Below are 13,485 nucleotides of genomic sequence, written 5' to 3'. Positions count from 1 at the left end.
TTTTTTTTTTGGAGACAGAGACTTGCCCTGTCACCCAGGCTGGACTGCAGTGGCGGGATCTCCGCTTACTGCAACCTCTGCCTCCCGGTGATTCTCGTGCCTCAGACACCAGAGTAACATAAGCCACCATGCCTGGCTAATTTTTATATTTTGAGTAGAGATGGGATTTCACCATGTTAGTCAGGCTGGTCTCTAACTCCTGACCTCAGCTGATACACCCGTCTTGGCCTCCCAGAGTGCTGGGATTATAGGCGCGAGCCATGGCACCTGGCTACATTATTTTTTAGCAATATATATTCAGTAAAAAGTGTCACAATAATTTACAGATACCTGTTAAAAAGCCAGAGACTGACTTAGCTTTTCCATTTTTGCTTTAAAGCATTTTTAAAAAATTAAAACTAATTTAAATTTCCTAGTCAATTTTCCCTCCGAGAAGCCCCAAATACTCTCTAGCTAGGCTTGATACTGACATACTCAAATGAGGCCACAATCTGTTCCATGAAGGTATATATATATTTTTTTTCTTGAGAGGGAATTTCCTTTTTGGTGCCCAGGCTGGAGTGCCATGGCATGATCTCAATTTACTGCAACATCTGCCTCCCGGCCTCCCACCTTCAAGCACTTCTGCCTCAGCCTCCCAGGTAGCTGGGATTACAAGCATGGGTTACCACGCCTGGCTAATTTTACATTTTTAGTAGAGACAGGGTTTCTCCATGTTGATCAGGCTGGTCTGGATCAGGTGATCCCAACCTCAGGTGATCTGCCCACTTCGGCCTCCCAAAGTGCTGGGAATACAGGTGTGAGACACCACACGTGGCAAAGGTACAATCTTTAAGCTACACATTACCATGATTCCTGTTCCCCAATCACTATTTTCTTTTCTTGAGATGGGATCTTGCTCTTTTGCCCAGGCTTCAGTGCACTTACACCATCATAGCTCACTGCAGCCTTTAACTTCTGGGGTCAAGCAATCCTCCTGTTTCACCCTCTAGATTATTAGCTGAGACTACAGGTGTTTACCACTTGTAGGGATGGGGTTGATATATTGCCCAGGCTGGTCTTGAACTCACAGCCTCAAGTGATCCTTGCACCTCAGTCTCCTAAATTGCTGGGATTCCAGGTGTGAGCCACTGCACCTCGTCTTTTTCCTCCTTTATTTATTTTGAGACTGAGTTTCACTTGTCACCCAGGCTGGAGTGCCATGGTGTGATCTTGGCTCACTGCAAACTCCCTCTTCCAGGTTCAAACGATTCTCCTGCCTCAGCCTCCCAAGTAGCTGAGATCACAGGTGCCCACCACCACGACCAGCTAATTTTTGTATTTTTTTTTTTTTTTGAGACGGAGTTTAGCTCTTGTTACCCAGGCTGGAGTGCAATGGCGTGATCTCGCCTCACTGCAACCTCCACCTCCTGGGTTCAGGCAATTCTCCTGCCTCAACCTCCTGAGTAGCTGGGATTACAGGCACGCGCCACCATGCCCAGCTAATGTTTTGTATTGTTAGTAGAGACGGGGTTTCACCATGTTGACCAGGATGGTCTCGATCTCTTGACCTCGTGATCCACCCGCCTTGGCCTCCCAAAGTGCTGGGATTACAGGCTTGAGCCACCACGCCCGGCTAATTTTTGTATTTTTAATAGAGACGGGATCTCACCATGTTGGCCAGGCTGGTCTTGACCTCAGGTGATCAGCCCACCTTGGCCTCCCGAAGTGCAGGAATTACAGGTATGAGCCACCATGCCCAGCCTTTCCCCCACCTTTAATAATTGCTTCTGACACTAAAATAATTATAAGAAAATCCCAGGATCATAAAGCTGAATCTTGTCTCTCTGCCCTTGTTTTTTTTTTTGGAGATGGAGTTTCGCTCATTACCCAGGCTGGAGTGCAATGGCACGATCTTGGCTCACTGCAACCTCCACCTCCTGGGTTCAAGCAATTCTCCTGCCTCAGCCTCCTGAGTAGCTGGGATTACAGGCACGCGCCACCATGCCCAGCTAATGTTTTGTAGTTTTAGTAGAGACGGGGTTTCACCATGTTGACCAGGATGGTCTCGATCTCTTGACCTCGTGATCCACCCGCCTCGGCCTCCCAAAGTGCTGGGATTACAAGCGTGAGCCACCGCGCCCGGCCTCTGCCCTTGTTTTATGTGAAACACATTACTTCCAACTCCCTTCACCAACCAAAAAACAGCTTAGACCAGAATAATAGAATTAGTGATGGCAACATATAAAACTGAGAGGTAAACAGAAGTAGTCATTAGACATACACCACACCTAGAGAAAAGGAAACCAGTTCTGCTTTTTAATAATTTTATTTTTTTTCTAATTTTGTTACTTTAATTTCCCATAGCACCTTGGGGATGTTGAAACAAATACAAATACAAGGATGTACTCATTTTAACATTTTATGCATGAGCATGTGCCACACCAATTTTGGGGGCGACAATTTTGACAACAGGAACAAATCTAAGCAATCAACAAAATAGAAGCCTGATAACCGGCTCTGACTCCGACCCCCAACATTTAAGAGATGTCAAAGGACACCTGATTTAGGTTAAAAAAAATCAAGTTGATATGGATATTTCAACAGTGTTCTGTGCTGCAAAACTGAAAATAAAACCATTTAATACACAGCCCACTAATATCTGAGTTACACTTCTAGGAGCTGTCTACTCGACGATTCATAAAAAGTTGTCAGCTTTTAAAAATAAATTTTAAGTTATTTAATAATCAGGTGAATTTTAAAAGAGAATTTACTCACAACTTGAAAATAAATTATCTTTCAACTTCTTAAAATATCCTCATTCAGCTCATGAAAAGAGAAACACGTACGTATCTTTTTGGAAGCTCAGACTAGCATATGCCCAAAAGCCTAAAGTTAAATTAATGGCCACCAAAATTTTAAGGAAATATAAAAAATTAGGAAAAAAACCCATCATATGTTAGTTAAGAATTTACAAAAGCCCCTCAAAAGGAATACACTGTTCTTTTGAGTTTTCTTTTCTGTAAAAACAAAACAAAATTGGTACTTTTTAAATATGGTTAATATATATTGCCAGCATAAATATCAGAGACTTAATGTGACTCAACCCCAGTGTTGTTCAACTGTATTGAAGTAAAACCAGTGGACATTTAAGCCAAGAGACTAATTATTAAGGCCATAACCAATAAAACTAGAGAACTGTTCATTAACTTTTACATACTATTTTTATGTTTCAGCAACATCCTTTTTGTTCTCCTTTACCTAGTGAAGATGCTAACATTCCATCATTAAGCCTCTCCAAAGCAAACCTGGTTATTTAAAAAAGAAAAAGGAATGTGAAACAATATTTAAGCTATCTTAATTTTAGGAAACAAAAATAAATCAGAACTCTGCATGGCATCTGATCATCTGCAAATTCAGCACGTAAGATAATTACCACAACAAAACCTTATCATTGAAAGGTCTTATCTTCCTCAAAATCCAGTTGAAAAAAACTTCGATGGATCACTATTTTAATTAAATATCAGTGTATTTGGCAAAATTAAAATTACTCAGAGACAAGCCCTAGATATTATGAAAATCTTAATTATCAGGATAGCAAATGGAGACAGGTTTTGCAATGTCTCTATGTACCTTCTCTGAATTGCAAAGTGATGAACTTGTGTGACTCTTGTTCTCTTCATGCAGTAAGAAATATGGCAGAGTATCACTATATCAAACATTCAATATCATTTATACCTACTTTTAGCCCCCAACAGACCAAGAAAATGTCAAGTCATAAAGGTGAAGAGAAAAATTTGATATTTAAATTCCTCCATCTAAAGAACCAAATAAATAAACTACAATGAATATCCAACCTCATTAGTTACAGAGTAATGTTGGAAAAAAGCCAACAGCTTCACACAACTCACAGGCATTATTTAGATACAAACTTTAAATCTGCTGTAATAAAATAAATGCTAAATACATACTGTGAATATATATAAATATTACACACACATATACACACTCACTCTTCCCTACATATCCCATCAAATGGGAACTATTAGATGTAATGAGGCAAATTAAATTAAAAACATTATGTCTTAAGCACATTTTTTAAAAGGTTCTATCTTCAAATTAAATGTCTACTTTCAATAACATTTGAAAAAAAAGCAAAAAAATATACTTGTTTTCTTCTAAAAGAAGGCCCTTTTCTTGTGTTTTATTAGGCCATTTAAATTTTTAGAAGTTGGTGGACTAATAGTAAGTCACACAAGCATACAAGTAATACAGGCCCACATTTGTGACACATTGTTTAGAAAAAGTAATGTTTCATTTTAAGTGCAGTAATTAAGTTTATAATCCTTACCAAGTGATTTTTACAAAATTTTTATTCTCTGAAATCCAATGCATTCAAAGGATGTTAACACTTAAAATGTTTATCATTTCCACCAACTGCATTCTTAGGAAACCAAAATAAGCATTTTTTAAAATCATAGATGTAGTCAATGATTAATACGTTTTTCTTAAAGGACCTAAACTTCCCCCCAAATTTCAGCACAGGTAGTTTTATTGTATTTTTCACCTAGTAGGTGATTTTAAAAAATAGTGTGTAGAAATGAATAGTTTCAAACTGAGTAAATATAGTATATCATGTCATAAAACAATCAAATCAAAAGCAACTGCCAAGCTAATAAGAAGTCAAAGAAATAGTAATTCATTCTGGCTTGTACAGATATGTGCAGTTTTTCAAAGCTCTTAATAGTTAACCACTAATACGTATCTCCAAAGCTTAACTTAGAATTGGAAGATGAATTTCACAGCAATGTAATTTTAACCACCATTTACATTCACTTGAATATATTACTAAGATGTTTACTCTATGTCACATGGTGCTTTCCAGTGTTCACAATTTACAGTTTCAATTTGTACATATGTAATTCACTAACATATGGGACAGTTCTTACTATTACAAACTATCCCTTAAAAGAAAAATAAAACCCACCTTACATAGAGCTCTGAATACAGCATGACTTAAAATAGACAGAACACGGTTTTAATATTTTAGCCATTTTCTAAACAACAACATGTAAACTCATCTATTTAGTATATGAGAGCTACAATTTTATTCACTGAGAAATTATGCATTAATTTTCTTCAACCATCTTTCTTATCTTTAATCTCACAACTTGCTGGTTCTGTTTTAGTGAGTTCCAAACTATGCTTTTTGGGTGTGGGGGAGAAGAGGAGGGAAGAAAGGTGATATACTTTGTAAACAGAAATAAGTCCCCCCTAAAATTAAGCCTTTTTTGTAAAAAAAAAAAAAAAAAAAATTACTTCTACACTATTTAACACTTAAGAGTCAATTACAATGTTTCATCTTTAACACTAACAACAAATAAATTACTGTAGGGTCAGTCTGCCCTACCATCTTAGGATTTAAAATTCTAAATATGGGAACAGAAGAGTAAATACTTCAATGTTCAAATCTGAAATTTGGAACAATTTATATGATTTGACTAAACTGGTTAAAGCAATTACAAACATACAATTCAGAAGGTAGTTGGTTATTTTGCTTTTGCGGGTAAGCAGTCCAAGAACAGAAAGTAACAAATGGAGTAAGAAAAAAAATTTTGTTTCCCATTTTCGGGGAAGAGGGAATCACAGGGAAACTTAAACCTCTGAAATCCATTTGACCTATGCACTGAGATCCAAGATGAAATTTTCAGTTTTTTGAATAACCCCCATTCTTTCCTTGAGTATCAAACTGATTGGTAGTCACATCTCAGAGTACAATCAGAGTTTCAGAACTTGTTGAATGAAATATTAGTAAGGTCAAAAAGACTAAATTTCAAACTAGAAAAAATCTACTCAAGTATTACATTCAGTTTTCAAATCATTTACTAACATGAAAACAGATTTGGCTTCAATCACTCTTGTACACATTCACAACCACAACAGGCACCCCAGCCACTGATCTGCTTTGCAATACAAGGCCATATAGTCAGAGATGGCATTCTTCAAGCCAAACTTTAAATAGATTTAAAAAATTTATAATTTTACAGAAATGCTTCTTCAAAAAATATTTTCTCTCACTCCCTCATCTCCTATACTGAAGGATGTATAATGTCTTTTTTTTTTTTTTTTTTTGCCTCCAAGCTAAATCTGAACCCTCAAAATTGATTCCTGGCAGCAAATCTCTGCAAATTAAAACCAAAACCAAAAATAGAAAAATTATACTTTTTATATATATGTGTGTGTGTGTGTGTGTGTATATATATTATATTGATTGGAATCCTCCAGCATTTAAAAATCACATTAGAGATGAATTTTGGGATCCCATCACTCAAAACTCCAAAATCCATAATGATTTAAAGACGTACTTTCTCTTGTTTCCTTCCTGGCTACCCCTTCCCCTCCAAAACAGTTCAATATAGCCACAGCTCAAGTTTAACTGGAAGAGAGAGAAGTTTTTGAATAGTTGTGTTGATTTTTACTTTGGTGATCTGGGTGGCACATACTGCTCTTTGCCATTACGTCGAGTCACTCCCTGAGGTATAGCCCTATGGCTAAACTGGCGTCTCTGTTCCCTGATTTTTCCAGCTGCTCCCCTGGGAATGGTATTGCCTCGGAAGCCAGAATAATCCTTACTAGCCCTTGCTTCTGGCTTCTCAGGTAGTTTCTCAACGGACTTCTCAGGAGCTCCACTGTCTTCGTTTTTGGTGGGAGACACTACATTGGAGCGAAGTTCTCGTAGTGGCTGCACAAGAACTGAAGATGGCTCTTTAGGGGGCTTCTGGCACACTTCAGCATAACTTAACTTTCGGGGTTCCTTTGAAGTGATGATAAAAAAAATATTTATGGTACACATTCTCTAAATAATAAAGTACAAAAATAACTGTGTTAACCACAAGAAAACCACAGGTTATCTTCCAAAAAAGGGCAAAAAGTACTCTCATATATATTGCTTAGTACTGTAGTACAATCTTTAACAATTTATTTATTAGACAATAACTTCACTTGAGGAATTTAACTGAAGGATATTAATGTCAGCATTGTTTATAACGATGATAGAACTGGAAACGACCTAAATGCCTAACAGGAAAGGACAGATTAGATTAATAATGCCATAGCCATATGATGAAATAAAATGGTCCTGCTCCTGTTTCCTTGCTACAAAGAACCGAAGATTCCAAAAGAATCCCAGCAGAGCAGTTAGAAACCAATGGTATAAACAGAACACTAATAAAAAGTCTTAGTTACCTCAACTGAAAAAGGTGGAATAGATCTGTTGTGAGAACAGAATAAAGCATGTAAAGTCTTCAGCTCTAGTCCTAATAATATATAGTAAGCATTCAAATGGTAGCTGCTATTTTAGTATTATTACTATCATTATTAAATGAGAAGATAGCCCTTTCAATCTATTTGAAAAGGTGCTGTACTAAAATGCTAGGGATTATGTAGGTAAATTTTGTGTTTTATTCTCCTTTTCTGTATTTTCCCAATTATACAATTATAAGACAATTCTGGAACTTGAATAAGTGGGAGTGGCTTCTCAATGGCCACTTACAGACTTGCTAAGTATCACATATACAACAAAAAGAATATCAAGAGGCACAAGGCCTTTTTATGTTAGCCCTAAAATGATAAATTCATCCTGATGTGGGTTTGGAAGAAGCTTCACTTAACCATATGAACAGAAAAAAAAAAAATGAAAGGAAACAGAATCAACAGTAAGTTCTTCACTCCCTCAACATGATTAAAACTTTCCATCTCTTTGCAGTGACCTTAAATTCCTTAAGTGTCTTTCTGATACAGTCAGCCCCAATTTGGGCTACTTCCAAATGACTCTGCTCTAACAAAGTGTTAAAGTGAAAAAAATTAATCTATTTTATTTTTTTAAATATAAACTAAAACCTTCAAATTACCTGTAGAGCCACAGCTGTAGCTGCATTCAGATTACTATTACATGGTGAAGCAGTACTTGCCCTTGATGGCTTTGTAGTACTTGGAGGAGAAACTGGTATAGTCATCTGGTTGAGACTATCCTGAACAGAGCAATCCTCTATTAGATCCTTTTCTTGCTGAGTTGTGCTAAAAAAAAAAAAAAAAAAAAAAAAAAAGAGCTTGCAATTAGACTCAGAATAGCATTAAGGAACAGTTGAGCAACTAATCAGAAGAAAAAGTAATTAAAAAAATTTTTTTGGAGACGGAGTCTCACTCTGTCACCCAGGCTGGAGTGCAGTGGCGTGCTCTTGGCTTACTGCAACATCTGCCTCCCGGGTTCAAGCAATTCTCCTGCCTCAGCCTCCCCAGTAGCTGGGATTACAGGCGCCCACTACGACGTCCGGCTAATTTTTGTATTTTGTATTTTTAGTAGAGACGGTGTTTCACCATGTTGGCCAGACTGGTATTGAACTCCTGACCTCAGGTTATCCACCTGCCTCGGCCTCCCAAAGTGCTGGGATTACAGGCATGAGCCACTGTGCCCGGCCAGGAAAAGTAATTTAAGGTTGAAGATTTTTTTTTTCTTTTTTTATTAAAAAAAAATTTTTTTTTTTTTAAGACAGGGTTTCACCATATTGATCAGGCTGGTCTCGAACTCCTGACCTCAGGTGATCCGCCTGCCTCAGCCTCCCAAAGTGCTGGGATTACAGGTGTGAGCCACCACGCCCGGCCTAGGTTGGAGATTTTCTGTACTAAAACTTGTACCTTAATGCAGTAAGTTCCGCAGTACATGGAGAACTGGTACTCATATTGAGTGGCTGGACAGAAGTGCAATCTGTCTGCTCATCTGCAGGCACTGGGCAACTAACTCTCAACTCTTCATTATCCTTAAAGTAAAAACATTTTTCAAAATTACACTTAGGCCTTTTTCCAAAGAAGATATACACATGGCTAATAAGCACATGAAAAGATGGTCAACATCACTAGTCATTATAAAAATGCAAAGAAAAACTACAATGAAAAATCACTTCATACCCACAGGATGGTTACAATAAAAATGACAGACATTAACAAATGTTGGTGATGATATGAAAACATTAAAATGCATACATAAAGGGTGGTAATGTAAAATGATGCACTGCTTTAGAAAGCAATGTGGCAGCTACTTAAAAAGTTAAATATAGGGCTGGGTACAGTGGCTCATGGCTATAATCCCAGCACATTAGGAGGCTGAAGTGGGAGGAATGCTTGAGCCCAGGAGTTCAAGACCAGCCTTGGGCAACATAGCAAGATCCTATCTCTACAAAATAAAATAAAATAAAATATTTAGGTAGGGTGTGGGGGTGTCCACATGTTGTCCCTGCTACTTGAGAGGATCACGTGAGCCTAGGAGGTTGAGGCTGCTGCAGTGAGCCATAATAGGACAGCGCCACTCACTCCCTACTGCGAACAGAGTAAGACTGTCAAAACAAAAAAGGAAAAGAAAAGAAAACCAACGTTTGTAGGCTGCATTAAAAAAATAAATAAATGAAATCTTGATTAATCCTCAATATGAATGAAGCTTGAGGATGTTATGTAAAATAAGCCAGTCATAGAAAGACAAATACTGTATGATTCTACTTATATGAATTACTAAGGTAGTCAATTCAGAGACACAAAGTAGAATGGTGGTTGCTAAAGGATAGGAGAAGGGAAAGAGGGAATGGTTTAATGGGTATAGAGTTTTAATTTTACAAGATAAAAGAGTTCTAGAGTTAGCTGCACAACCATGTGAATGTACTTAATACTACTACTAAACTGTACACACAAAATGGTTAAGATGGTATATTAAAAAAACGTGGTAAACGCTGTTATGTATATTTATACTGCAGGCATAGAATCTAGAAAAGAGCCCTAGAAATTAAAACTGATGGATGAAATAAAATGTTCAATAGGATTAGAAGATAATGTTCAGAAAAACTTTGCAGAAAATATAAATAAGAACAAAGATAAAAACAGAGGTTTAGGCCAGACATGGTAGCTGACGCCTGTAATCCCAGGACTTTGGGAGGCTGAGGTAGGCACATCACTTGAGAATAGGAGTTTGACACCAGCTTGGCCAACATGGTGAAACCCTGTCTCTACTAAATATACAAAAAAAGTAGCCGGGTGTGTGCTACCACATCTGTAGTCCCAGCTACTCGGGAGGCTGAGGCAAGACAATCGTTTGAACCCAGGAGGCAGTGATTGCAGTGAGCTGAGATCACACCACTGCACTTCAGCCTGGGCAACGAAGCAAAACTCCATCTAAAAAACAAACAAAAAAAGGTTTTAAGAAAGGCCAGGTGCAGTGGCTCATCCCCGTAATCCTAGCACTTTGAGAGGCCAAGGTGGGCAGACCACTTGAGCTCAGAAGTTCAAGAGCAGCCTGGGCAATGTGGCAAAGCCCTATCTCCACAAAAATTAGCCCAGCATGGTGGCCTGCACTTGTAACCCCTGATACTTGGGGGGCTGAGGCAGAAGGACTGCTTGAACCTAGAGATCAAGCCGGCAAGAAGCCAAGATCATGCCACTATTCTCTACACTGGGTGACAGAGACCCCATCTCAAAAAAAGTTAAACTTAAGTAAGGTCTGGTGGCGGTGGCTCACACCTGTAATCCAAGCACTTTGGGAGGCCAAGGTGGGTGGATCGCCTGAGGTCAGGAGTTCGAGACCAGCCTGGCCAACATGGTGAAACGGTCCTACCAAAAATACAAAAATTAGTTGGGCATAGTGGCACGCACCTGTAATTCCACGTACTGGGGAGGCTGAGGGTGGAAGAACTGCTTAAACCCAGGAGGCAGAGGTTGCAATGAGTCAAGATTGCACCACCGCACTCCTGCCTGAGAGATAGAGCGAGTCTTCATCTCAATAGAAAAAAAAACCAAAAAAACAAAAGTAACCTATAAAGTTCAACACCAAATTAACATTTCAAGAGAGAAAACAGGTGAGAATTTATCAAAGAGATTATACCAAAAAATTTCCCAGCAGAGAAAGACTTGCATTTCCTGATTGAAAGGGTCTACCAAGCATTCGCTGAAATGAATAAGAGCCATTAAGCTGCTAAGGTTAATCTGTGAAAAACAGGCTGGGGCTGGGCTCCCGGCTGTAATGCCAGCACTTTGGGAGGCCAAGGCAGGCAGATCACCAGAGGCCAGGAGTTCGAGACGAGCCTGGCCAACATAACAAAACCCCGTCTCTTCTGAAAATACAAAAAAATTAACCAAGTGTGGTAGTGTGTGCCTGTAATCCCAGCTACTATGGAGGCTGAGGTGAGAGAATTGCTTGAAGCCGGGAGGTGAAGGCTGCAGTGAGCCAAGATCATGCCATTATATTCTAGCTTGAGCGACGGAGACAGACTCTATCTCAAAAAAAAAAAACAAAGCCATTCCAAAACACATCATCAAAATTTTTTGCAGAAACCAAGGATCAATAAAAGACCCAAAAAACCTCCAGACAAGGGAAAAAAATCATGCCAGAGATCAGGAATCAGCACCCTTTGGGTTCTCAAAAGAATCTATGGAAGCTAGATCATTTCCTAAGCATGAAATAAAAATAGCACACTATAAAGAAAAGACTAATAGTACCATATTAAAATTAAGAAGTTGTTTCCACCTACAGGCACTAAAGACTGAAAAGAAACCATAGAAGTGAAAGATTATTTGTACTATATGTAACTATATGTGACAAAGAATTAGTATGCAGAATATGTAAAAAATACATGAGTCTGTTTCTTAAAAACCTGAAAGACTGACCAGGCATAGTGGCTCACGCCTGTAATTCTAGCACTTTGGGAGGCTGAGGTGGGTGGATCATCTGAGGTCAGGAGTTTGAGACCAGCCTAGCTAACATGGTGACACCTTGTCTTTACTAAAAATACAAAAATTAGCTGGCATGGTGGCGCCTATAGTCCCAAGCCACTTGGGAGGCTGAGGCACGAGAATCGCTTGAACCTGGGCAGCGAAAGTTGCACTGAGCAGAGATCATGCCACTGTACTCCAGCCTGGGCAACAAGCAAGACTCCATCTCAAAAAATACTTGAAAGACTTTAAAATTTTAAAAGATCCTGCTGAGCAGTCTAGGGAGAAAGAAAAAAATTTTAAAAGAACACAAGCTGATGTATATATCCTCAAAAAGTTCTTCCTCACTTGAAGATTTATAATGGCAAAATGTCCATTAACAGTACAATGAATAAATGTTTTATTTCCGACAATAGAATATTACACAGTAGTTCAAAATGAACAATAATCTGGATCAACAGTGATGAATCGTTTCATTTCACACAGAATTAAAGAAGTAACAGGATAATACATACTGTACAATTCCATTTATAATATGTTCAAAAACAGGCACACCGTTTTAACATGTAGGGCAGGGGTTGGCAAACTAAGATCTGCAAGGCCAAATCTAGCCTTCAACTTGTTTATCGCTTACAAGCTAATAATGGTTTGTAAGTTATTATTTTTAAATTATTATTATTACCTCTGCTCAGCTCACTGCAACTTCTGTCTCCTGGGTTCGGGCAATTCTCCTGCCTTGGCCTCCCAAGTGCTGGGATTACAGGCGCCCACAACCACGCCTGGCTAATTTTTTTTGTACTCTTAGTAGAGCCAGTGTTTCTCCATGGTAGTCAGGCTGGTCTCAAACTCCTGACCACTGGTGATCTGCCCGCCCTTGGCCTCCGAAGAATTTATGAAGTAACGACTACATGTCACGATATTTTTTTAAAGAAAGAAGACAGTGGAATAATACCTTCAAAATTCCAAGGGAAAATGATTTCTAATGGAGATCCCAATATAGAAATGAACTACTGATCAATTTGAGAGAAGAAAAACATTTTCAGAATGCAAGAAACTTATACTTCATGACTGTGGAAAATGTGAACCACCCTAATATAAGAGAGTCAAACAAGAGTGAGGAAAAAATGGAGATATGATAAAGGAAGAGTAAGGAAAATTCCCAGGGTGATGGTTAAGACAAGGCCCAGGAACACAGCTATGCAGTAGGGCACTGAGAGTGTACAACAAACAATCATAGTATATGTTGTTTGAGTCTCAGCCGTGAAAAAAATATGTAATGCTGATATGTGACTTACAAAGGATGGTGTATCCTAGTGTAACTAGCAACATCTTTTACTTTCTTAGAGATACTAAAATAATGGGTTATTTATAATTGATGATATCTTAGATATAATGAAGTACAATATATCAGGAGGATGGGGAAAGCATGAGTATGTTGGTTTAAGAGAGCTAAATCTTTAGCTTGAGAATGTGAAGTTTATAGACACTGTGGAAAATGGAAAAGCCAAGGTTACAATAAAAGAATGTTAATTAGAAATAAAGGAATAGGGCCGGGCGCGGTGGCTCACGCCTGTAATCCCAGTACTTTGGAAGGCCAAGGCGGGTGGATCACGAGCTCAAGAGATTGAGACCATCCTGGTCAAATGGTGAAACCCCGTCTCTACTAAAAATACAAAAAATCAGCTGGGCATGGTGGCACATGCCTGTAATCCCAGCTACTCAGGAGGCTGAGGCAGGAGAATTGCCTGAACCCAGGAC

General features: G+C 38.6%; 1 protein-coding gene across 16 annotated transcripts in view; it reads right to left on the bottom strand.

Moving 5' to 3' along the window:
• Window positions 1–2,292: 2,292 nt before the first annotated feature.
• Window positions 2,293–13,485, bottom strand: part of LARP4 (La ribonucleoprotein 4) — an 81,957-nt gene continuing 70,764 nt past the window's right edge. For 12 of the 16 annotated variants that reach the window (XM_017545834.2, XM_037744709.1, XM_017545829.2 and 9 more), the window contains 3 exons: window positions 8,674–8,795; window positions 7,890–8,055; window positions 2,293–6,793 (listed from right to left, as the gene is read on the bottom strand). In XM_017545834.2, coding sequence (XP_017401323.1) covers window positions 6,455–6,793; window positions 7,890–8,055; window positions 8,674–8,795 — 627 coding nt within the window. In that variant the 3' untranslated portion in view covers window positions 2,293–6,454. The remainder of the gene's footprint in view (window positions 6,794–7,889; window positions 8,056–8,673; window positions 8,796–13,485) is intronic. The other 4 variants (XM_017545837.2, XM_017545830.2, XM_037744708.1 and 1 more) reach the window with 2 other exon arrangements.

Source organism: Cebus imitator, unplaced genomic scaffold (assembly GCF_001604975.1).
Source record: "Cebus imitator isolate Cc_AM_T3 unplaced genomic scaffold, Cebus_imitator-1.0 Scaffold181, whole genome shotgun sequence".
Taxonomy (NCBI): Eukaryota; Metazoa; Chordata; class Mammalia; order Primates; family Cebidae; genus Cebus; species Cebus imitator.
The sequence above is the reverse complement of the archived record's forward strand: the minus strand, read 5'-3'. Positions and strand labels throughout refer to the sequence as shown.